The 26,237-nt window shown below is 47.3% G+C and overlaps 1 protein-coding gene across 7 annotated transcripts in view; it reads left to right on the top strand.

Moving 5' to 3' along the window:
* ERI3 (ERI1 exoribonuclease family member 3) overlaps positions 1 to 26,237 on the top strand; it is a 122,623-nt gene that overhangs the window by 9,561 nt on the left and 86,825 nt on the right. For all 7 annotated transcript variants that reach the window (XM_033114276.1, XM_033114277.1, XM_033114273.1 and 4 more), the window contains 2 exons: positions 3,522 to 3,799; positions 21,397 to 21,513. In XM_033114276.1, coding sequence (XP_032970167.1) covers positions 3,545 to 3,799; positions 21,397 to 21,513 — 372 coding nt within the window. In that variant the 5' untranslated portion in view covers positions 3,522 to 3,544. The remainder of the gene's footprint in view (positions 1 to 3,521; positions 3,800 to 21,396; positions 21,514 to 26,237) is intronic.

Below are 26,237 nucleotides of genomic sequence, written 5' to 3'. Positions count from 1 at the left end.
AAATAACTTTTAAAAAGTTTGAAACAGACCAAATTGACATAAAAGTTGGAAGTACAGTAGAAAGAATTTTTTCCTGAACGATTTGAGAGTTAAGTTGCCAACCTAATGCCTCTTCACCCTGAAAACTTTGCATGTATTTCCTACATGCAACCACATTTTCCTACCGAACCACAATGCAACTGTCAAAACCAGGAAATTAACATTGATTCGTTACCTTCATCTAATCCTCAAACCCCATTCAAGTTTTACCAGTTGTCCCAGTAATGTTCTTTGTAGCAAAATGATCCAGTTCAGAATCGTGCATTGCATTTAGTTATCGAATTTCTTTAACCTCCTCTAGACTTACCTTAATAACTGTACCTTGATCTTCATGACCTTGATACTTTTGAAGATGACAGGCTGGTTGTTGTGTAGACTGTCCCTCAATGAGGGTTTGTCTGATATTTTCTCATGATTAGATATAGGTTATGCATCTTTGACAAGAATATCACAGAAATGATGTTCTTCTCATTGCATCCTATTGTATGGTGCATGATTTCGATTTATTCCATTGTTGATGATGTGCATTTTGCTCACTTGAGTAAGGCACTGTCTGCCAGACTTCCCCAATGTAAACTTACTCCCTCCAGTAAGAAGCGTTCTGTGGGGAGATACTTTCAAACTATGTGAATATCCCTTACCAGGCTTTAATTAATTAATTAATTAATTAATTAATATCTTTATGGACTCATGGGTTCCTTTTTATTTAGTGCATGATAATCCGTTAATATCATTACCCTTCTTTGATTTATCCCTCTGTATGTAACTAATCCCCCATTGTTGCCACTGCCCTTTCCCCTTCGTGGGTGCCGTTTTTACCCCGCCAAGGGCTCCCCACATCACAGTCCTCTACCCCTCCCCCGTGGATGCCCTCCACAACCGACATGGGCTCTGACACACTACATCACACCTTCCTGCCTCTGTACGGATGCCCTTCTCACCTACTTGGGCTCTGATACTAACCCTAAGCCCTTTCTGCACCCCCCGCCAAATGGTGTTGACACCTACCTTCCTCTGCCACAACTAATGACTTTAGAGATTTTTTTGTGGAGGGGAAGAGGAAGAGGGTGCCCTCTTTTTCTTGTCTTGAGTTGAACTTAGTTTTTGGAAGTGAGGGACGTACAGAACCCAGTGACTACTGACAAGTGGGGGCCTGGTCTCCTAATGTCTGCTGTCAAGACTTCCTCCAAGAGGTTTTTTGACCTGGGTGAAATCAGGTGAGAAAGCAAGGCTTGTAGGTAAGAGTACCTCTGGCCATCAATATGTTGTCCTTGGGCAGGTATGGGGCATATATAGTATGCTACATGAGAGGTCCAGACCATTTTATGGATGCAGGAGACATTGACGTTACTCTCTGAGGTTGTTTTGTGCATTAATTGGATTCATAGGCCCAGGGGATCCAGGTTTGACCAGGTGGGCATAGCCCAATAGGCCGGTAGTAGTAATAATAATGGTAAGATAATATTTACTGAGCCCTTATGTGCCAGACACTGATCTTAGTGCTTCACCTGTGTCCTCTGATTTCATTCGCGCTGAAGGATTAGGAGCTATTATTATTGTCATTTTATAGGTGAGGAATGGAATAACAGAGCTTGCCCATGGTGCATGGCAAATAAGTGGTAAAGCCAGGATTCAAACCTGGAAGCCCTCCTTAATCACGATGCTTAATTGCCTGTTAGTCGCCATTCGGAAGATGGGTTCCTGTTGACTATATGTACACTTTATGTACTACATGTACACATTGGAGAACATTAAATAAGACTTTCAGAAGTCCTCATGCATCGCCTGACTGAGGGGTTAGAGAAGCGTCCGAGGGCCCTGAGGGACTTTCATCCAAACTAGAAGACATACTCTGAGCGGAGTGGGGTCTCCCATCTCAGCAAAGCCGTTAGTGCTGTTCGGGAGTGGGTGATAGGAGGACTTATTTTGGATTCCGGCTTTCAAAGGCCTACTGGTCTGTTTGCCTTTCCAAGGGATACCCTAGTGAAACTCAAGCCAGTTTTTGTCTACCCAGGCCTGAGGAATTTGGGCCACATTTTTGGAGAGGCTGTGGAGCTATGGTGAAAACAAGCACTGTGCTTATGCAAGATCCATGAAGAATTTAAAATACTTTTTAGTCTCAGCTCCACTGCATCCACATGGAATCTCACTAAAGGGATAGAGAAACTGAGAACCCACACTAGCATACATCCTGTGCAGGCAAGTCATTGCCGCTCATTCAGTGAGTCAGGGGACAGCCAGGAGAAGTCATACTTGGTGTTGTCCGAGTCGACTCAAGTGGTAGTGACCTCATGGCCCTTGCGTGTGCTGTGGACCTCACAGACGCTCCCCCCTGCCACCCTACGTGAGGGAGCACGTGCCGATTTGCAGCCTTGCAGAGGCAAGCTTTTGGCTCCTTAGGAATGGGGCTTTAGAAGGCGTAAACTCTGGCCATTTCTGTATTGAGCAGTGAGATTTCTTATTTGAGGTAAACTTGAAGGACTTTGACTATTTGGTATAAAAGGGGGGAAAACAAAATTTCTGCTTTGTTCTGTGTATGTGAGTGTGTTTTTAAGGAAGCTTAAATTATTTGTGAGTAGAACTTAGGCTTTGATTTTTTATTTAGCCCTCCAAGGAGCAGACATTCTGCAAATTTAAAGGGAAAACTTGAAAAGTCATTTGGATTTTTTTTTGCACATGTTCACTCAGAAAACTTTACTAGACCTTTAGTAATGCTCCCATTACTGCCACATCTGGGTTTTCTCTTTTTCTTCCCTATTTAAAAAAGTCCTGCAATCCTTCAAGGCCTCTTGTAGAGAGTGAGTCTGAAGGCAGCAAATGGGGACGCCTAAGGCTGTTGCCAGCTGTGCTTTGCAGGCGCTGCTCATTCTCCCAAGGTGCCACCTACCGGTCTGGGGGCTGGAGAATCAGCAGAATATCATAAGCAAGCTCCCTGGTGATGGGCCTTGTGCGCTTTCATGGTGAAGAAGGAAGGGTATGTGGAGATGTCAAGATACAAACAAGAAAGCTGGGGGTAAATGGCTCGTCATGGAGCTGAGGAGAGAGTCTTGGGCATTTTCCGCGGTCTGAGTCTACGTAGCTCCTAGGGCGGATTGTGTAACTGGCTCACCTCATGTTACTTTGGGAACCTTAGCTTTCATGTTAACTGTTCCACCTGAGAAGTGAGGACAGGATTTTTCTCTCCTCTCTTTTGAACTTTTAGAGTTCCATTTAAAGATGAAGGTCAGTGCTGCATGTTGTTTTGAGAATGCTCTGGGAGACTCCGAATTGTCATCATGCTGCAGGGACCAATGTTAGGGTCTTGAACTTCAGCACTGAATACTTTGATTTAGAACAGGGGCCCAGAAACAACTGGGGAGTGAGTGGTTCATGTTGTGTGATGATCCCTGAAGCCTAGATGGAACAGGGCCACCATGGGAGGGGAGTAACCCAGGCTCTCTGTTCTTTTTTTTTTTTTTTTTTTTTAACTTTCCTCCCCTAAGTTTTAGATGCTTCTGGATGTTCAATGCTAGCACCTTTACAGACTGGAGCAGCTCGATTTTCTTCATATTTACTTTCAAGAGCAAGAAAAGTGCTGGGCTCCCACTTGTTTTCTCCCTGTGCTGTTCCGGAGTTCTGCTCCACATCCACCAGAAAGCTGGCGGCCCACGGCTTTGGCGCATCCATGGCGGCAATGGTGTCCTTCCCTCCCCAGAGGTATCACTACTTTTTAGTGCTGGACTTTGAGGCCACGTGCGACAAGCCACAGATTCATCCTCAGGTAACTGTTGCATCATTGTTTCAGAAATGGTGGGGTGGGCAAGGAGGGAGGGAGGATAGTCTTGCTTTCTGGGACCCAGTGGAACTTTCTCAAGTCTTCCTGGCTTTTAACTATTCCCCTGGAGCTTCTGCCTAGGAAGCAGGACTTGGTTCAGGCCTTCTGGGGTGAGGTAGACCTGAGAAGTCTCTGGAGAGAACTGGGGACATTGTTTCTCTCTAGCCTCAGCCTTTCGGAATCAAAATATTTCCTTCTGTCCCATTCTTCCTCTTTCCTTTCCCTTCCCTCCTTCCTTCTCCTCCTGCTGCATGTTCTTTGAAGGAATACTGCGGTGGTCAGCCTCCAGGATGGCCCCCAGCAATCCTTGTGTCCTGATGTGCATACCCGTGGTAGTTGCCCTCCCACACTGAATCAGAGCTAGCCTTGTATAACCAGTAGAACGTAGTGAAGCAGACACTGTGTGACTTCTGAAAGCACTGCAATCTGCTTGCTCTTTTGGATCACTTGTTCTGGGGAAGCCAGCCACTGTCCTAAGAGGATACTGAAGCAGCCCTGTGGAGAGACATCTGTGTACAGGAACTGAGGTTCTGAGCTAAAAGCCAGTACCAGCTTGCCAGCGATGTTTCTTGCCAGCGCTGTCTTGGAAGTGAATCCACCAGCCCCAGTCAAGCCTTCAGATAACTCCAATCATGGTGGACATCTGACTGCAACCTCAGGAGACACCCTGAGCCTCACTGGCCAGCTGAGCCACTCCTGAGTTCCTGTGCTATAGGAAGCTTGGATTAGCAGTAGAGAGACACCTGTGCTAGGTGATCTTGGGGTGCTTGGTGTTTGCTTTGGGGGAATGACTGGGCTGATATGGCAGTTATTGTAATGTCGGGACTGTGGGTATGCCCGGCTAGGACTGTAACTCTTCCCTCTGGGCCTGGGTTATCAGGTGTGGAATTTGGGGATGCATAGATAAGTTGGTCTTGAAATAGTGGGCAGGCGGGGCGGGGGGTGGGGTGGGGAAAGAGGATTGTGCCATTAGGCACTTGGGAGACAGGGAGGAGTGGGGTCTATTCGGAGATGAGCTGCGTTTTCTCAGGGGTGATTTTTGTTTTTTCCAGGAAGGTGTGCTTTCTTTAGCATAATAAATTGTTTTCCATAAAGCAGATACCACAACCCCTTTCCCTTTCCCTTTCTCCTCTCCTCTTTCCTATTCTCCCTTAAAGTAGTGGTCTGCATTGGAATCAGGCCTACTGAGGCTTGGGAAGACAGGAGCAGGATGAGGAGAATGCCCTAAGGGAAAGAACTTTGGGTGAAAGGGAATATGGCTTGGGAGCTACCTGAGCCACACTTACTTTCTCAGCCCATGCTGTAGAGTCTTCTCTGCGTCCCCAAACTTGTGGAGATTCTGGTGGATGTACCTGGGTGGTGTGTGGGATTTTTGGTTACATAGATTGTCTCAGGCTGGGAATCAGGGATCCATATGCTAATACACCATATTATTTCCCTTATTGATGCAGGTTTCAATTGCCAAGTAGGCCCTTGTGGGACCTGAGTCTAAAATCTAACCCATCCCTATTGTATATGATTCATCCCTCTTCTGAACGCTCAGGATTGCTTTGCACCTCCCTTACGACATTTCCTGCTTTCTACTCAAGCCTATGTATGTTTGTGTCTGAACTTTTCAGTTAAATTATAAGCTCAGATAATTGTGTAGCTCTGTTCTCTTGTCCTACAGAGAGTCCTGCCAATGTTGCTAAAGGTGAAGCCTGATTCGTGTCTCAATTTGGTCTGTCAGTATCACCTTTCATCTGTCTTTCAAGGGCGTCGTTCTTTTTATTTTTTGTTCTTTTTATTTATTTATTACAGTGCTGAAGACATAATGTAGTACAGATTTAAATCACTTGTCTCACCAACTCCCTTCCCAGACTTGGGCATCAAGGCCTTTCAGACCTAGGCTGAGGTCGGGCTTCATACTGTTTTCCAGGATCCGTGCCTGATTAAAGATTAGCTCCAGAATCAATGAACCCTGATGATGGGATTCCAAGGGCACTTAAGGAATTGGCTGCCCTGGTTCATTATTAGCAAAGCATTAGCTGTTGCTTTAGAGAACTCAGGAAGAAGCATGTGCTGTCTTGCTTATCTTTAAAAGGGAAATACGAATGATCTTGGAAATTATAGACCTGTTAGTTTACTGTGATTCCAGAGAAGATACTTGACCTGATCGTCAGATAATCAATCAGCAAACAGCTAGAAGAGTGTAGGGTACTGAGTAATAACTTACATGGGTTTGTGAAGAAGAGAAATCCTGTCAGATCAATCTAACTTCTTGCTGTGACATAGTGATAGATTTGAGTGGATCCAGGGCAAGTGATAAATGCAATGCATCTCTACTTCATTAAGCCTCTACAATGCTGTGATCAACAGGTAGGAAGGTGAGTTTGGGGCCAGTCAGCTCTGCTAGATTACCCAGTGGACCAGTCTCGACAAAGGGATGGGCAGCTCAGGAGAGACTTGAGACTTATTGTTAGAGGCAGCTTAAAGCCCCCCTCTCTTTTGAAAAGAAATCTTCCCTAAAGTTTGCAGGTAGCAAGATCCTGATAGGATTCATAGAAAGTTTGAAAGATGGATTGGAGGAGTTGTCAGTCCCAGATAAGACAGCAGCCTTCCACTGAGGTCATCATAGGTCAGGTTCTGTGCGAGTTTGGTCTTCTTGTCAACAGGGGCAGTAGAGAAATTGGAAAAGCTCGGGATAAGAGGAACAAAAATCATCAGAGGCACAAAAATAAGACTTGGGAAGAAAAGAAATTGAATATGATTTTAGTGACTGATTTCTAGTCCAGACTAAATAAATTCATTTTATGGGAAATAATTGTTCCAAGGAGTATGATAATAACTTGCTCTTCATTTTAATAAGGACAACAAAAGAAAAGAATTGAAATGGAAGCAGGAAATATTGAGATTTGGGATGAGAATGAACTTCTAGAAGAGATAGTAAAAGGCCTAGAATGTGGTGTGCCAATTCGATCAGCCTTTCCTACCATGTTTCCCCGAAAATAAGGCTGGGTCTTATATTAATTTTTGCTCCAAAAGACGCATTAGGGCTTATGTTCAAGGGATGTCATCCTGAAAAATCTTGCTAGGGCTTATTTTCCAGTTAGGTGTTATTTTCAGGGAAACACGGTAGTGCTCTCTGAATGGCTTGATGGTGTCCACTTGACAGAGACTCTGTGGGCGAGGTCTGCCTGCCTACTGGGATGGGCCTGGGACTGGGAATCCAAACCATCCCCGCTGCCTTCCTTCCTGGCTCCCAGGAGCTTTCAATACTTGAGGCCTCTGCATAGTACACTTCTGATTCTTATGGGAGTGTGTATAGTTTCTGCCTCGTGCACAACCCCTCAGCTGTGTAGCAGTTTGGGGCCAGGGCCTATCGGGAGGCTTGGCGTAGGGTTCATTTCTCTCATCTGTCTCTGGTTTTCAGAAGTCCCTGAGTCACCATATTGGGACTATCCTAAAGGAATGCCATTAGGAAAAACTAACTCCTTTGTACTTGAGTGAGTAGCAGTATTGGTTATAAACGTGGTAAAATGTGTGGCATTTTCTATATGTCACCATTTTTGCACTTTGTTCAGCTAGGTAAAACTGGACTGGTCGGTTTGCTAGTAATCGGATTTCACTTTCTGGTTTTTGTACTCATTGTGTTTTGTGTGTTTTGATTCAGATTATCATAATAGATATTGGTTGAATATGAAACTGTTTATCATTTGAAAACATTTTTTCACTTAAATGTTAATTTAGGTTTTTTAAAATGCTTTAGAGACTCTAAATTCAGGAATACAATTCCTTTCTTGCTTCAGAAATTGTTTCCCGATATGGAAGTAAGTTTTTTTCTGGTTCGGGAGAATCGTGGCTCCTTTGTCCTGCTAGCAGAGGTTCACATTGCTCATTTTGGTGTGGATGTGCATCGAATGATGGTGGTTGTGACCCTAAGGCCCAGGGAGCACAGCCTGAAAGCTTTGGTGGGATCTTTAATTGTGCATCTTTAACCTGGGGGCAAGTTCTCTCACCACCTCAGTGTTCAGAAAAGACCAAAGCAAATGTAAGTGAGGAAAATGAGGTATAGGCTACAGCACGTGGGGAGGAGAAAGTAACCTCAGCTGTCCTGACGGCTGGGGAGGGGGCAGCCCAGTTCTCCTCTGGGGAGCGGATGGCCTGGTTGCCGCCTGCCCTCCCTCCCCGAGTTCCCTCTGGCCATCCATCAGGCTTCTGAGTGTAGTCTTTCTCACTGCTCTGTAGCAGCCCTGCTTGCTAGCTGTTGTCCTTCTCGTCTGTATTCAAGCGCCTATAATTTTGGAGAAAGATGGCCTTTGGTTTTGGGGTTTTTCCAATGTTTGGTCTTTGTCCGCAGGGGCTTTTTTTTTCTTTTTTTGAAGGAAACCTTAAAGAGACTCAATCTGCATTTTGAGTTAAAACTATGAGTAAAGGAGTTTCTTTTTTATAGAAAATTGTCCAGATGCTGGGTTATTTTGGGAGGGAGTGGAGGAGATTTGATGGTGACGTGAGAAGGAATAATATGAGAAAAGAGGTATTTAGAGACTTTCAGTATGATTTAAATCTGGCGCATCATTCTTGGTCTTTTGTGAGAGAGATGTTTTGGAAAACTTTATAGGAAATTGGTTAAGATCCCTACAAATGTGAAACTATATTGATTTCCTTCTCCTCCATTCAAGGCTGAAAGGCAGGATTCCGCCCCCCACCCCCACCTCTACCCCTCCACCCAGGACACACATATTGCTCTTGCTCTGTATTTAGTTTCCCTCCTCTCTTTCTCTCTGCTCTTGGGTCCAGTGCACTCCAAGTTCCCTAGAAAAAGGCACATCCCTAGAAATAGAACCCACCCTTCCCTTCCCAGTCGCTTGTCCTGGTCGCAGCTTTTCAAAGTGGGAGGGGTTGGGCCCGGCTTTTTAGCAGAAAAGGCCAGTGGATGGGTTGTGGTCTGTCCGCCTGTGGCCCTAGTCAGCCTACACTTTCTTTCTGTACAGACAGGCAAAGGCACTGACGCTATTCTTCTAAACTGGGAAATGAAATGCAAAACCGACGTTAATGTAACATTATGGTTGAGATTAAATGCACCCAAATCAGGAAATTCAAAGTTACGCTTCCCATAGCAACTATAACTCAGCTTCATCTGGCGTGTGTAGTATTTTGTGTTAGTGCGGATGGTGTTATATGTTAAGACATTAAAGTTAACACCATAAGCAGAGCACAAAATGCTTGAGGGGACTGAGTTATGACGACTGTGTGAGCCATAAGTGTTCTTGCACAGGCTCTCGACTCCTGGAATAATTTGTCTCCTGCCCATCAGACCAATTATTGCCTTTCTTTTTAGTTATATCTTTGCTTTAACACATCTCTTCTTCCAGGGTCACTATAAATGAATTCCTCTCTCGGTGGCCAGTGACAGTGGTGGGAATGGGGCGGCCCACGAGGCCCTTTTGTCTTCTTGTGTCTGCCTCCATAAATGTGTCTGCCTCTTCCCCTCCCACCGCCCCCCTCCTCCACAGGCTGCCCTTTCCTGGTGGTCCCTCGTAGGGATGGGCCCCCTCCTGACTCGTACTGTGGCTCCTCACTACTCCTCTGCCAATGGGAACGAGCATTTGCTGTGTCCAGGTCTTGGCCCTATTGTGACTTCACATGAAAGCCGACGGGCACTTCTTTATTTGGAGCAGACACAGCAATATAGATGCAAAATATACATCCTGAGTGGAGTACTGATGCATGCTGGTGGTACATGATTGAAGTGGGTGTATTTGCTCTATTCAAATTGCTCTCTACCTTCCCCAGGGTTTATACCTTTAAGCTGCCATGGTGTGTAGTTAGGCAGTGGAGTTGCCTGGCGGAGGGACCACGAACTTTCCTTGGGGAGCACTGGGTCACTGGTAACAAAATCCCCACATAATTTAGTGCAAACCAGGAAGCATCCCCCGCCTCCCGCCCTCAGCCTCTTATTATCCTGGTGGCTTCCCCAGGGCTGAGCCAGCTGTTGGAATGCAGATTGCTAGACACTGTGCTAAGGTTGGTAGTGGGGTAGAGCTCTAAAGAATAGGGCCATTGATAAATGGTGAATGAAATCAGGGACTATAAACTAACAGTGACACTTAGCTGCCTTTTCAGGTTTTTGTTGGACATGACAAAACCAACCAAGTCGGCAAAGGAATGGGGAGGACCTCATTGTAACCACCTTAGAGGCAATGAAAAGGCCTCTTTTTACTCTTTGGATAGCAACTTCAAGCTCTGCGTTAGATGCCGGGGATATAAAGACAAGTAGGAAATGGCCCCTACCCTCAAGTAGCTCATAGTTGAGGAGGGTAGACACTGTTTAGCAGTCTGATAAATGCCGTCACGTAGGTAAGTACTCGGTACAGTGGGGCACCGAGGAGGGGATTGATAACCCTGCAATGTGGGGGAGGTGTCGCATAGGCTTCCTGGTAAGAAAGTTAGGGGACCAGAGAGGGCCAAGTAGGCCTGAGGCTTGTCAGACTGTTGTAGCGGGGATGAAAGAAGGTGCTGTCGGAGGTAGCCAGGCGGAACTGACCTCAGTCTGAGGAAACCGGCCTGGATTGCGGGATTGTTTGTGGGAACACTGCAGATGAGGGAGAGAGAGGATGAAGACTTTAAATCTGCAGATGTTTCGCCGTTTGGTCTGTAGGTTTATCTGTATCAGTTATATGCTGTTTCTTCCATCCAGGCCAGAAGGGCTTACTGGGATGCTGTGGATGAGGGTACGAAGACTAGAAGAGTCGAAGACAATTTTAGTCAATAAAGTGTGAGCAAAAAGGGTGAGGGTCAGCGTAGAAATATGTGAGCTGAGGCCGTGAGGCATCGTCCAGGAGGGCTAAGCAGATGCCTCAGCTGCCATTGAAGGGAGCACTGAGTTGGACTGCTGAGGGCTCTAGAGAGAGGCAAGGGCTGGAGAATGACATGACTCCCCACCCCCACCCCCGAAAGGACCGGCAGCTGGGATCGGGATCTGCTAGGCATCCCGTGAGAAGACCCACCTTCCATAGACCAGGGAGCTTCGTGCCCTGCAGACAGATAAACTGTAGGGGAGGAAGGAGTGATGAAGGGGCTGGGGGCCAGGGTAACAAGAGAAGACTTGCTACAGCACAGATGACGGGAAGGCGTGGGGATGGGGCTTGAGCTCGCCTCAGAGCAGCGGCGACAGGTACAGCGCCATAGAAAGAAAGCCATAGAGCGAAAGCCTGTAGGTTGGGAAGGGGGCAGTGGGGAAGGGAAATCCAAAGGAGTTGGTTAGTGTAAGCCCACGGCTTTCTTTTCCCCTGCTCCCAGCCTGTCTTGTTTTTTCTCTCCCCAATATTGATTACATTTCTTACTTTGTTAGACTGATCTCAGTTGTTTGACGTGAGGAAACTGATGTTAGGAGATGCTTTCTCCATCTCTGTGTCTTGTTGGGAAAAAGGATCCTGCATCATTTTGATTAAGATGTCACTCAGATGATTTTTTTTTTCTCTTTTCCTGGGTGTTCACAATACTTAAAAAGCCCCCCACAGTCATACATTTATGTGATGAGTTTTGAGCTCTAGCTGTGAAGATTGAGTCATTGTCTAAAACCCTGAAATAAGAGTGTTCCCAGATTGACATAAGCCCCCCAGGCTGGCAGGTCTGCAGCAGAAGGGGAGCAGGCCGGGTAAAGCAGAGAAGGGTTTGTGTGTACTGAGTGCTGCCACAGACAAAGCCCTGTTAGGTGTTAGGAGACTCAGAAAGGAGGTAAGTAGACTCTGGAGGGCGAGACAGGCAATAGGGAAGCTCTCAGTGTGAAGTAGAGGTACCTTGGAATGGCTGCTGTTTGGGTGCTGGCCCTGTATGTAGTTGGCCACTGGGGGATCTTGGTCTGCGGGCAGCGAAACAGATCTATTACGTGAGCGCTCGCTCCACTTCTGTGCCTGTGCTGTGGTCAGTGTCAGTCCTGGGGAGGCCCTTCCAGCCACAGGCTGGTCTGAAGGCTGAATGCTGGCAGAGGTGCGTAGGTGGAGACGCCGGAGTTGCTGAAAGGAGGGGAGCATTGCAGAGTCCACAGTGATGCTGGGGCCACGTTGGTGAGTTAGAACAGGAAGTGTGAATGTGGTGTTGAGTGGGAGAGAAGAAGCAGAAATAGCCATTGGCAGCCAGAGTTCATGGGAAAGAGGGGAAGGTGTTCCAAGGGCTTACAATAGACATCGGGAAACTGCTTAGGAGGCAGTGTTCGAAAAAGATGTTGGTGGCGTGGACTGAGGCGGCGATGACGGGAACGGAGACAAGTTATGTGTTGCAGCCCTGAGATGTGCTGGGAAAGAAATGAGCTTGAACCGTGCTTTCAAGTAGCTCATTGCTCCTGTGGCTACTAGTGGGCCCCTGGGAGTCAGCGGTGCTACGGTGTGTGGTAAGGAGTGGAGTGTGGAACCTGTGGTTGTTATAAAGGGGGTGCCCTGAGCTGAAGCTCCACATCAGGGAGAACTGATAGAGGTGAGTTCTATCAGTTAGTGGTGATCAGGAGGTTATTCCCCTAGGATCTGTTTGATGAACTTTGTTTGGCCGTTGGCCTATGGGAGGTAGGTAATGACAATTTAGGTAGATAGGAGAACTTGCTAGAAAGCTTGTAATCTTGCTCCCCAAAAGTGTTGTGCAAGCTGAGAGCCATGGCTTGAGATTGCGGTGTTGGAAGTTGAGTCCTGGGACTATGTCTGCATTGTTCACGGGTTTTTTTCTCTCACCACACAGCGTTTGAATGAGAGGCCAAATGGTCAACTGAAGGGGTTGGTTGACAGTTGGGGATAGAGGAGGGATCAGCAGCTGCTAATGAAGGGGATGAAATGTGCCATTTTATAGGGTCTACTTTACACGACTAGAGAAACAGTGCCAGGGTCAGGCCTTCCAGGAAGTTCGGGGTGACGGTGTAGAATGTGGTGGTTGGCGATGTTGGGGAGAAGTCCCCAGCTGGGTGCCTCAGATTGTTGTAGGAATTGCTGTGATCTTTCTCCAGATTTGTGGCCAGTAGTAGGCCTTTCTCAGGACTAGAGGCAGTGAGATAGACCAGATAAGCTCTTGGCTTGTGTCTGTAACAAGAGGTCTTCATAGGAGAGGTCTCTAGACTTGCTTTTTGGTTCATTTGGACAGAAGGAAGGTGTTTTCCTGGAGAGAATAGTGTGACGAGTGCTGTGTGCATAGCCGATGCCCTGATCTGACAGTACTCTTAAAGGGAGCAGGCATTGCTGGGACAGGGAGACCTCTTGCCTGCTCCCTAAAAGAGATGTACCAACTGCTCTGTAAAGTACCGAGGTGTGACATGACAGGTTTTCTCCCCTGGCTCTTGGCAGCAAGAATGAAATGTCTGATGGCAAGAGCCAGCAGTTAATCAACCGATCTAAAGGGCTTGACCCAGGTGCTTGAAAGTGGGTCAGGCCAGGTTTGTTCTGAGAGAGGAGCTGAGAAGTCGGGCTCTGATTCTCACTTGGTCGGAATCTCTCTGATGAGGAGGTAGTCACCTAGATGTCCCAGACTATACCTTTCTCTCGAGAGGGTGGTCTGAGAACCAGTGACATCCCCGTCACCTGGGAGCTTGTTCGAAATGCAGACGATCAGGCCCTACTCCAGCCCAGCATTAAATAGAATCTATAATTTAACAAAAATCTTCAGGTAATTTGAAGTCTGAGAAACACTGTTCTAGTCTAGACTAACGGTTCTCAAACTTGAGCAAGCATCAGACTCACCTGGAGGGCTTGTTAAAACATAGATTGCTCGGCCCACGGTCCGGGTTTCTGATTCAGAAAGTCTGGGGTGGAGGCCAGGAACTTGCGTTTCTGATACGTTCCCAGGTGGTGAGCTGCGGCCTGTGAGGAAGCAGCCTGGGGAAGCACTGACTGCCTCAGCTTTCTCATCTGTACAGTAGGATGGTAATTGCTGCCTGCCTTAGGGACATGGGGGATCCAGTGAGCCAGAGGAGAGTAAAGCGTTCAGTACGTTGTGGGCAGGGTGTCAGTCTACGTGTTGCTTGCTTACGGGTCAGTGGTGGTTCAAAATCTGTCACACCAGTACAGCTGTTTCCCTGTCCTGCCTCGGCCGTTAGATGTGGACGGAGAACAGGGAATCTGTGAAGCAGCCCCTGGGAATGCAGTCTTCTGTGACAAGGCCAGCAGCCCCCAGGGCTGTGGATAGGGTTACTGAGCAAGGCCTCCTGAAGCCCAGCCAGCCTCTCTGGGCTCCTATCCAAATCGTCTCATCAGAACCCTCTCTCTGCCAGAGTGGGCCTGGCTCTGTCTTGATCACCTGTTACTCACCCGACCCCTTCACCGCCAGCTGGTGGAGCTTTACGGCAGTATTTGCATTGATTGGAAAAGTGGGCTTTGTCTAACCAAGCCTCTGGGTCACCTTGTGATCCCACGCAGGATGCATGACTTATGCCCACCCTGTTGGGTGATTAACTGAACGGGCTTTGGCTGCATGTGCCCAAGTCCCAGACGGTGATCTCTGGACCTCCAAAGTGAGGGGCGCTGGGGGGGAGGCTGCTCAGATGCGGAGCGCTATAGAGTAGTGATTCAGAGCGTGGGCTCCTGTACTGGACTCTGCATTTGAGCCTAGTCTCCACTGTAATCGCAGTCTGACTTGCCTTGCAAGTTGCTTGGACTCATCATGCCTTAGTTGCCTGATTGGCAAAATGGGGTTAGTACCAGTCTTTAGGACTGTTGGGAGGACACACGTGAGTGCGTAGAACAGTGCGTAGCTTGTAATAGCTGTACGTGTCAGCTCTTATTAGTAGAATTACTCCGAGTGTTATTCAGACTCATGGCCTCATAAGTAAGCTATTGGGGTACAGCAGGTGCCTGGGAGGCAGGTCCTGCTTCTCCGGGGAGCTCAGAGAGAACAGAACCTGCAAGCCCTCTATCAGCCTAGTGGACAGAGCCAGGTACTGCCCAGAGCAGTTTTTCTCCTCCAGTGGAATGGAAAGGTGGACTTGGTCCCCTTCCACTTCGTGCCCCCCCCTTAGTGCTGCCTCCAGGGCACCTTTTGTGCACACCACCTGAGATTTGTTTAAATTAATTCCATGACAAATATATGTATCTAGGTAGCCACAAAGAAATCATGTGGTTGTTTGCAACCCTGAAGGTTCGGCTTCACAGAGGTCGCTAATACCTGAAATTATTACAGTTGAATATCTAAAACTGTTTTAACTGAGGCTGATCCAGAGTCGTGGGCACGGAGAGGGAGACACGGCACGTGCGCCCCTGAGTGAGGGTACAGTTTCTAAGACTTGTGGGCTTCTGTAATTACTGGTATTATATATTTTTTAAAATTCAGATTTCAGTTGAGTAAATTATAATTCACTGTGCACCGCCCGCCATCCCCAATAAAGAATAGTGGTGTCCATTTTCACCCTGTTTTCTACATTTTAATTGCTTTGGAGTCTATGGAGATGGGTGAAAAGGGACATGTAGGTGAAAAATCAGCCTTTTAAAGCTCCGATTTTTTACCCTTCCTTGTCCTGAAACTTTGAGCATCAGCTCTCATCTGTCAAAGTGTAAATCAGCAATTAAAACCCAAACAGCCAAATGCCAAAGATGACCTGAAGCACAAAGCAACTGACAAACAAGTCCGGACAAATCGACGGGTAATTTATAAGCTTTGCCCTAAAATCTAATTATTTGGCAATTCGAATTTGCAGCCAGCCAGGGCTCGGCAATAAATTTAACCCGCCATAAATTATTTAGGAGCGGGCTGTGGTGTAAATCAAAACCACGAGTGTTTGTTTAAGAAATAAGCTCCTTGTGCATAAAATGTCTTTTTTTTTTTTTTCAAAGGAGAAACTGTTAAGCAAACCATGCCCCATTCGTTGCCCATTGCAGCCCTTCCTTCTCCCTCTCAACTTCCCCTCTTCCCTGGGACCAGGAGGCTCCTTTGATCCCTGGGAGAAAGGGTCGCCTTTGCATGGAACTTCTATCCAAAAACCAAGTCTTTGGATAAAACCCACGTTTCTGCCAGGTATTTCCTTTCCTACCTTGTGATGTGGTGTTGCATTTGGATTTTATCAAACCTTTCTATGCAGGGACACACACTTTTTGGAATTTTCTTCAGAGGGTGGAAGGAAGGGGTAAATTAGTTGTTACCATCTCTAAATTGGGGGAATGTCAGTTCCTAGGTTGAGAGGGGGAAGCCATGAAAAATGACCCGCTCGTTCCCTTATTTCAGACAGAACTATAGAACCATCAGCTCAGGCAAAGGAAAAGCTGTGATTTGGAAAAAAGTTCTGTAAGAGTGCCACACTATTATACCCTCTGTCCTATTGTCAAGAAATTCCAGCAGTCTAACCTAAGTCCCTGCTGCTTAAAATCCTTTTGTTGTTGTTCTGTCTTCAAATATAATCTTATCACTGTGGACACTTTAATTGAAGGGAGTGTGAATACCCTGTAAGCCACCTGCACATTTATTTCTTGTGATCTACTGATTGCGGGTGTCAAATTGCATCTGAAATGCTGTTGCAGTTTTGTCCTCGGCTTATCAAGAGAATCTCTGGGGTTCCTAGTTGAGCAACTGCATTGAGAACCTTTGCTCCAACTTAAACCTCTGCTCACTTAAAAAGGTAAAAGAATATTTACTTGGTGCTTCCTTTTTTATGTCTCTGTCTTCCCTCCCCTTAAAAAATAAAAAGATTTTGCAGCTGGCATTTTATTGAGGGAGACAGCAGATAAATAGATTTTGAACCATTGATGCTTCGAAAAACCCAAGTTCTAAGGCTTTGTCCTTAGTTGTCAAGTTGTGTCCAATTCCCATCCACCATCAGCAGACCAGCTTTTTAGGTTTGTGATGTTCTACCCTTGGACAACCTAGCAGTGCAGGCAGCTTGCAGATGTTGTAGGGTGGCCAACTGTCCCGATTTTAGCCCTAAAAGTCCTGTGTTCCAGGAAACCCTTGGTCTGGGCAAAGAGAAAACTGGTGGTGGTTTGTAACAGTTGAGGGAGGATGACAAACCACTTAGAGATGAGAGGCCGGGGTCTGGTAGACAGTGCTCTGAAGTGATACCGGTCTGGGTTTGAACTCGGGCCCTATTGTCTCTCATTTTTGTCACCTTAGGTAGATCACTTCACCTCTCTGGTCCTGTGGAGAGCTCTGTGAGAGCAGTGTTTTCTGTTAGAGCCATGTGCTTGGCTTCTGTCTTGCCCTTTATCGGCCCCTTCATATGTTTACTCACCAAAAGTTGAGAGAGTGAGGTCTGCGTGCTAAAATGGAGCTGGGCGCTGGAAGTGCGTACTAACGGCTCGTGGTTCCTGCCCTCCCGAGCTCAGCATATAGCACCATCTGTACTGTGTCACTACGGCCATCATGGTAGAGGCTTTTCAGTAGCAATCCTCCAGGACTTTCTGCCTGGATTGTCCACATTTATTGTTCTGGTAACTTGAGAGCAGCCCCTCTTCCTAGGCAATAGTAGACCGAGCTCCCTAGACGGCCTTCCAGACCAAAAGAATCAAATATTCCTTGACCCTTTACATTTTGAAAGCTGCTAATCCAACTCTCTTTTAGTCTCATTTTCCCTATTTGGAATCCCAGCTCTGTCCCGTACTAGCAGTATAACCTTGAGCAAGTGACTACTTCTTTTTGGGCCTTAGTTTATTTGTAAAATAGGGATAATGATTTCTCACCTCATGAGTTGTTAGGAGGATTCAATGAGATCATTCCTGTTAAGCATTAGGCAGACCGTCTGCCGCATAGTAAACAGTAGATGGAAGGAATGAAATGACTCCGTTTTCCACATGTTTCCAAGGGCTTTGGGGTCAGCTCCTCTCTACCCCTTGCCCAGACTCCAAGCACCTCCGAGAGAGGAGACACAGCTCATTTCATTTGTCTGCGTCCACACCCAGCCCCTACCTGGTAAGTAGCAGGTGCTTGATAGTATTGGTTTATGACCTGATGATGATGGTGATGGTGATGATGTGACCTGTCTTCCAGGATTAATAAGGGTAAGATAAGCAAGCACACTGTAAATTGAAAAGCCTCACTATTCAGTTTGTTCCCCAACTAAGAGATTTAACATAGTGCAGTGTCCATTATTTGTTCACGGATCTTTCTGCTCACTAGTTTGTGGCCTTCTCCAAAGTGGACTACATCTTATCTCTAAATCCTGCTCCGGCACCTGTGTGGTGTCCTGCACATGCTGGATGCTCAGGTAGTTTAATGCAAATGACATGCAAATGTAAGGGACTGTGAAGCTATGATTAGGGGAAGAGAAGAGGGAAATACAAACTGGTTCTTCTTTCCTTCCTGGTGCTACCTTTATGTACAAGCAGACACTCAACTACTCCTTAAAAAAACTTCCCAGGGGAATGGTGAAATATAGGGAAAAGGAGAAGGAGCAGAAATAAGAGTTTCATTATCTGAGCAACTGCCCCAGGAAGCTGGCACTTAGGCAAATCTTCATAAGCTCTTGAGATTAATCTGATCACCTTAGAACTTTGCGGTAACTCTGAGTTATCTCAGTATCAGCTGAAAACAGTTAAAGTGTTTGGCATGCCCCACGTGCCCTGGCTGTAGAGCTGTGCCAACTCGGGGCAGATTGGAGCTCCTCTCCCACGAATGGGCTGTTGGAGCCAGTGTTTTGAGGTTCTAGGCTTGGCTGGGCAATATGGGAAGGTAAGAAGTACCTAAGGGAAGTCCTTTCTGCTCTGACTCCCCAGAGGGTCTTCTGTCAGAAGCTCCCCTTTTGCTTCTCAGCGGCTCAAATGCGTATGCCAGTGTGCAAGGTTCACGACAGCTGCTGATGGTACCAAGGAAGGGCCCCTGCAGAGTCACGTCCTCAGATTGGCCCTCGAGAGTCCCTCTTCTTGGTCTTGGGGAGAAAGCCTGGCTTGGCTGCTGATCTAGCAACATTGGAGCGGTATGTTTATGATAGGTCCAGTCTGCTGTGTCCCTGGCCCCCAGGCATTTCAGGGATCTGCCCCTCGTTCAGGCTGGCTTGTTCCTCCTCTCTGGGAGGGTGGTAATGAGCGTGAGCACTGCGGTTGGCTCCATTTCCCCAGGGGTGAGGAAGCTCGCAGCAGGCAAATTTGAAGAGTGAGCTGCCATGGGGAAACCCACAGGCCAAGTTTTCAGAGAATCTACTGGGGATGCCGCCGTGGTGCTGGTCGGAGCAGGAGCTGAAGCGCTTACTGTTTTATAATAAATCCTAATGAAATTCTAGGTCTATAATAACATTTCAGATATCTCAAACAAACCATGTGCTTGTCAAAAAGTGGAAAGAGATCAACTTTAAGCCATAAATTTTTGGTAATAGAGGGTTGTTGGTTTTTTTTTTCCTGTTTGTGTTTGATAGATATTTTTGTTTCCAGAGGAATGTCAACTCCTAATTTCATAATGTATCATGGGCTTAAGAAAATTGAATTTAATAAAAGCCAGAGATGAATGGCATCCTTAAAGGTCCCAACACTTGTCTTTATTAGCACGACAAACTGCAGGTCTCCAAACACTGCTTCTCTCCAAATGAAAGTTTAAATGAAAAGTACAGTTGTGTCACAGGTTAAATTTCATTGTGAGCCTAGCTAACATTGTTAGTGAGGAGCTGGCTGTATTTGTTTCCTTAGACACCAGGGCAGCCAAACTCACCAGGCCATGGAGCGTTTTGTTGGGGAGGTGTTTCTTCTGCTTGGTGAGAGAGGAAGGATACATCAGAAATTCAGGAGTCAGGTGACCCGGATTCAGACGAGCCCCACCTCAGCGTTAGCTCTGAGAAATCTTGGACGTTTAGTTTTCCAGGAGGACTGATATATACTTTGCGTGTGTATGTGCCTCAAATTTTGTTTTTCAACACAACACTCTACTCCACCTGGCGTGATTTGTAGTGTGTTGTGGGGAATGCTAGCCCCGGGCATTGGAGTAAGTACCCACCTTCTTCATGTTGGGAGAAGAGGCATCACCTAGTCCGAACAGCAGCCTGGATCTCCTCCCCATCCCCCCTCTGCCTGTGCTTTGCAGCCTCTGTGCTCTTCCTATCTCAGGGGCTCCTATCAGCTCCCCCGTTTTGGGGACCATCCCAGGGAGACCAGGCAACCAGAACCTTTGAATTTCTATCATGAATTTGCCTCGATTTGGTCTTCATCCTGCTGTAATATGTTGGGTAAAGAAAATAGGTGCTTTAAAAACAGGCCCAATAGTAGTGGGTGTGTTGGAGGCTGGGGCGGGAGGAGGACACCTGGCCGCTCTGGGCCATCAGGATTGGCCATTTCTCCTTCTGTCTTCCCACTTGTCCATTTCCTGAGTGCGGTCAGGTGTCAAACAGCTTCACTGTTGCTTCTCCAGGCTGGCTGTCCCTGGAGAGAACCAGTTTACCTTGATTTTAGTGATATTGGAAAGGTCCTCTCCAGAATGGGGGACCCGGGGTAGGGATGCCACTGGCGCTAGCTGTTGGGACCAGTGAGTGAGCAGAGCCCGCCTTCTGCTTGCAGTGGAGGCCTTTTCCACATGCTAATTTTACTCGGAGGATTTTGCTTTTATTTATTTTTTTTATTATTTCCTATTTGTCTCTTCCAGATGTTTTCAGGGCAGCTTTTTTGTGTTGTAAACTAATTCCATTCATGTTTTAAAAATTTATGAAAGCGCTAATAAAAATGTCAAAGTGGTAAAAATGTTAGCTTTTCCTCTGCTTTGATTAAATTTTGCAAACTGTTTTTGAATATTAAAAAGCAATAATTTTTTTTATTCTCTCTCCTTGCTTTCCCTCTTCTCTCTGGTGTGCTCGTGCTCTCTCCTGCCCTCTCCCCACTCTGGTGTGTTCCTCCCTTCCCAGGAGCGATGTATGAGGCGTGCTGCACAGCCAGCGTTCTGCAAGCCTGTTTGCATACCAGGACCTTGGTGCTGTGCATCTCTATTAAATAACGGAGACAAATTAATCTTAGAGACACCAAACAAATTGTCACTCCTCCTCCTTCTCTTCCATTACGTTCCAGTGGACTGGGAAGGGCTGGCTAAGCGATTTGAGGGGGGGTAGGGAGCAGACTGAGGGAGGGCTTACTGCCTGAAAGAAAGGTGGGAGGCACTAGCTCCTATTACTCTTCTTCAGTTTCTCCTCTTTAGTATCCCCTTTGGCTTTATTTATTATTTATCTTTTTCTTTTTTTTGTAAAAGTTAATGAAGAAACTCATCAGCTCTGTTTAAACTTCATATACACAAGTCCAGGCATTAGTCTGATGACTGGTTGTCTATGGCTGGAGATCCAGGCCCATCCCAGGGCAGAGACCTAGGCAAGAGAAAGGGGGGCCTGCTTTTAGGGGCTTGAGTGAGCAAGCTTCTCCTAGAGAACCAGCTGTGCAAACTGGGGCAGGTTGTCCTGCTGTCTTCCTTCCCCTTTCCAGAGACTGTGGGGATGGGGCAGGTGTGAACCTGTGAACCTGTGAGGACATTCACAGCGGGAGGGTTAGAACTGAACTGACGCCATCTCACTCAGTCTTGGCTTTGGCCTGGTAAAAGGTAATGAGTCCAAAACACTCCCTCATTCTTGACTCTTGAGTTACTTGAAATGGTTGGTTTAAAAAAAAAATCTGTATTCTTCCTCTTCTGTGTCTTTGCCATTCCAGGAAATCATTGAGTTCCCTATCCTGAAGCTAAATGGCCGGACCATGGAGATCGAGTCTACCTTTCACATGTATGTCCAGCCCGTAGTCCATCCACAGCTTACTCCCTTCTGCACAGAGGTAAGGGCCCTGGAGGTGGGCAGCAAGGGATGCTGGGACAGGAGCTTTTGGATCATTCGTGTCTATACAGGCCACTTAGGGAAAGCTTAGGTTTTACCAGCGGTGAAGGCAGGTGCACATTGGACCCAGCAGTTGGCTTTTTACAAAGTCTGCCATTCTACTTGGGCTACTCCGGTCATTGGACACCCAAGGAGAGCAGTGGCACAATCTGTTCCAGCTTCCCCAGCATTTTCCCTTCCTTGTAAGCCCTACCCTTCCTGGACTGGGCATTTGGAATCTGGGGGCAGGATGGTGCTTCTGGGGCTCAGATTCTTTTCAGTTCCATTTCCCTTATGGCCCCTTGGCCAGAGGTGAAGATGGCAGCTTCTTGGAACAAGAGGTTATGTTCAGGTTTTCTTAGCTTTCTGGCGATGTTTCTCTGTCCTTGAGCAAAATGGGAAATATTGGTTGAGTTTGTCGAAAGCATACTCCATCATCAAGGAAAGAGAAGGGCGATCCAAGTGGGGTAAGAGCACAGCCGGGCCAAAGCTGAAATGTCCTTGTCCTTACCCTAGGCTGGTACTGGACTCGGGCACCTTGTCAGCAGGGTAGGATGGGCTCCATTTTACAGACTGACACTGGGACTAACTGAGATCTTGATGCTGGTTGGAGCCAAAAGAGCCACTGACAAAAAAGAGGCGCCCCTAAGGGTTCTGACGCCTGGGGCCATATAGAGAGCCTGCTGTGGCTGCTGTCCCTTGTGACGAGTCGTGCTGTGCTCTCTGTGGTGGCCACAGGCTGTGGTGAAGTCACACAGAATGGTCACAAGTATGTACTAACAGAGATGATGGGAGAATGAGTGTTTCTGGAATCTTTGAAGAATTTGGGGCTGGGGTACATTAGAGACTTTGTGCCTTCATTTAGAGATCTACTTTCTATAGATGCACAAAACAGGAGAAAAGACGTTTTTGAATAATCCCAAAACAATCTCCTTGGTGTAAAGGAGGCTGGGGAGGGGGCTGCCTGCCACTGAGGGGAGGGCTTAGTGGGCTCTGAGGCTGACTTTGCCCAGATACGCGATCCTGAGGTCGCTCCTGGGCTCAGTGCCAGTGTTTGCCACCTGACCCAGGTGGGCCTTTGGTTACACAGGCCTCCATCTGCCAACGTGTCCAGTCCCTCAAGCCTTTTGTTGTGCCAGCTAACGTTGAGCTTCTTGCTTCCTTTGAGGTCTACTGGTTTTTCCTGCTTTCCCCTGGGAATTACCTGTACAAGCAGAGGGTGCTAATCTGTCCTTTTTGCCCCTTTTGCAAACTCCCCAAATTAATGATGATGACAATTCCCTCCCTTATGGAAGGGGAAGGGAAGACTTTCCGTAAACCAGTCAGTTACCTGAGCCCTCCACTGGCCTGCAGTCTGCCTGTCCTGTGTGGTCATTCCCCAAGTTCCAAAGGAGTCTCTCTGAAGGCTGCAGGTGAATTTACTTCAGATCATAATTTGTGGGGAGTTATTGAGCCTATTGAATGCAGAAGGTACATAAAATCTTTTTTTATTTTGGCAAGTGAAAGCGGAAGGAGGTTATACACTCCTTCTCTCTGTGTGTAACCTCCCCTTGGGGGAGCCACTTCCAGCTAGGCTGTCTGGAATAGATAGGCAGGCCCAACTTTTGGCAAGATTGCTACCTGTTTAGGGGTGGAACAGAGTGCTGTGGAAGCTCGGCCTGGGCAGGAGCGATGCTCGGTAGTATTGGGAAAAGGGATCTTTTTTAAAGCAGGGCTACTGCTGCTTTTTTTTGCAAGGCAGGGGGCAGAGGGACTGAGAGACTATGATGAAAGCTGTTTCTTTTTTCTAGAAAGTTTTCACCCAAAGACATCCCTACAGACATAATTTGGATGGTATTAGGCATGGGGGTGTTGGGAAATCCTTGTTAAGAAAGTAAAGACGTGGCTGTGCTGCCGGCACTGAGCTGACATTTTTGTCTCAGGCTTCTAGACTTGCGCAGCTCACAACCCCCTGACCTGGTCCTGCCTTTCTGTCCAGCCTCGTATCTCCCTGCTTCATCTGCCCCCAGCTTCCCTCACAACCTGCCTCTGCACATGATGGTCCTTCTGCCTGGGTGATGTCCCCACTGTCCTCTCCCAGCCCCGCTTGTCCCCCAGGACTCTGCTCAGGGCCACCTTCTCTGGGAAGCCTTCTTTGAGCCCCAGGCTGAGTTGTGCTCACCCCAACATAACACTGATCGTATACATTATACTGTAATTATCTGTCTCCCCACTAGGCTGTGAGTTCCTTGAGGACAGAAACTAGATCTGATCCATCTGTGGCTCATCATTAGGGCCTGGAACCAAGCAAACACTTAGTACACGTTCCTTAAATGAATGAATATTGTCAAGGAATTATTCAACCACACCTTGCCTTCCCCAGCGTAACTGTACTGCTGACTTACCCTTTTGAATAAGTAAAGTCTGCTTTGGAAAACCTTGGATAATCTAAATATTTCCTGTCTGCATACCAGATGGAACGCTCTGCAGACAGAGGCAGGATGGGGGCCATTTGTCTCAGACCTCATCCAAGCTGGCAGTAGCTGCCTTTGGGGGTAGGGATGGAGGTCATTCCAGCTGGGGGAATCTTTCATTAGTAAGTATGAGGAACAGCCCCAAAGCTCCTGATTGTGCCTAAGCAGCTCCTCTGGTTGGATTTTCTCTTGCACAAGAAGTTCTGAAGAGCCCTGGCGTGTGTGTGCGCGCATGTGCGTGCGTGCACATGTGTACACACACACGACATATGAGTACATACATGCTTGTGTGGGGGACAGAGAGAGGCTCAGTGCTGGCAACAGGAAGAGGGATTCTGCGTTGGGTGAGTCTGTAGCCCACACACAGGCACTCTTACTGCTCTGTGTAATGAACATGTCATTGGCCTTCCTGAAGTCCTGTCTTAGTTCCAGGTGATAGTCTGCCTGCAGACATGGTGCTGACAGAGATAGGATGGGATGTGTGTCATTCCGTCCCCAGCCCTTTCCCTGCCACTGCAAGAATCGGCCTGGCTCAGCAGCTCGCTGTCTCCAGCAGCTGGACTGCCACGCTGCCCCTGACCATGTGCATTCTTTTTTTGTTGTCATTGTCGTGAGAAAACTAGAAAAATACCCATTTTGCTAAATGCCAGTAAAGGACTTTGTCTTGCACCTGTACTTATAAAGGGTGAGATTTATTGGTCTCTTTGTCTGAGGAAAAAGAGTGGGTCTGATTATCAGATTGCACACCAGAGACAAGTGCTTATGTAATCAACAAACTGTCTTTGGTGTCAGAATACGATTGTGTTGGAGATAAACTGTGAAAGGAGAAAGCGCTGGATGCTGACATGCTGTTGGCACCGAGTATCCTGGGCTGCTTCCTGTAGTTGCTAGTGTTTATGATGAAGCCGGCTTGTTTCTGGACAAAGCCCTTGTGTGGGTGGGGGTCTCAGTAACCAACCATGTTATCAGTCAGGGTCAAAAGCCCCTCGCCTGTGGTTTCCGAGTCTGGAGAAGCGGGAGTTAATCTGTAATCCCTCGGTGAAAGGAGCCACAGAGCACACATTAATTCTTCCTCTCACCTCTCCTGCTTTAAGTGGTTAAGGTCTCTGAGCTCTGTTTAGCCTGTGAGCCCTGGTTCTCAGCTTAATAATACTTGGCTTTGCTCTAGTACCTTTCATTGTGAGGATGTTGAAAGCTTTTTACAAATATATATTAACCCAAGTGGGAATGAGCTTAAACTGCAGCATGAAAGATTTAAGTTACGCGTAAGGTAGAACTTCCCAGTTTTTATTTTCTTAAATTGTTTTTCTCACAGCTTCTGGTATAAGTCTTAGAGGTGTCTAACAGGTTGTCAGTATTAGGTATAGGGCTTAACTTTCTTAGTTTTACCCCCTCTTCATCCAGTGCCTTGACAGACCTGATAAGATGTAGCAGTCCATCGTTGGAGGGATTAATACAGGGGAATGAGGCCACTCCCTGGAAGGCTGCCTCTAGTCGAACCAACAGCTCCAGCCCCTGTGTCTGGGGGTTGAGTTCAAGTCCTTGAGGAAGTCAGCTGTAAGCTACGTCTGGCTGGACCAAGTGGTGTGGGAGGCATGGAGAGAGAGGGAGCTGAGCTCACTAGTCTCCCCCTCGGCTGGTGACTCTAGGATTGCTGACCAGTGGAGAGGAGTTTGAGAAAGCCCCAGGACCCCGGAGCCCCCAGAGTGGGAGGAGTTCGGCGGGATCTGTAGTGAGAGCTCCTACAGAGCAGCACTCCTGCTTTTCCTTTCTGGCATAGAGGTTTTCCTTTCTCCACATCCGTGATGTTCCTGGGGCTCAGAGCAGGTGCTTCTGGGGTACACAGGTGCAAACCTAAGTCCCATCTCCAAGGAGGGAGGGTTCTTGGCAAGGCTGCCCTGTGTGTCTGGAAGCCCTTTGGTGTTCAGCTCATCTGGGTGACTCTTGGGAGCCAAAAGGAGTAGCCCTACCCTTGCCCCAAAAAGACCAGATGCAAGACTGGCACGCAGACCCTGGAGGTTTACAAGAAGTAAGAGTGGCTGTGGGCCCTCTTTTCCAAGATAGTCCTGACCCTAAGCCGCAGTTGCAAGCTTGGGGATGTGGTTCAGCCCTGGAAGAACTAAGAGGGAGAGAAGCTGGGCCAGAAAGGGCAGCAGTGGGTACATGGGCAGTTGTCAGTCATCTGGATATGGGACCGGGAGTTGGTGACAAGTCTACTCTGGCCTCTGGCCCC

Source organism: Rhinolophus ferrumequinum, chromosome 9 (genome assembly GCF_004115265.2).
Source record: "Rhinolophus ferrumequinum isolate MPI-CBG mRhiFer1 chromosome 9, mRhiFer1_v1.p, whole genome shotgun sequence".
Taxonomy (NCBI): Eukaryota; Metazoa; Chordata; class Mammalia; order Chiroptera; family Rhinolophidae; genus Rhinolophus; species Rhinolophus ferrumequinum.
The sequence above is the reverse complement of the archived record's forward strand: the minus strand, read 5'-3'. Positions and strand labels throughout refer to the sequence as shown.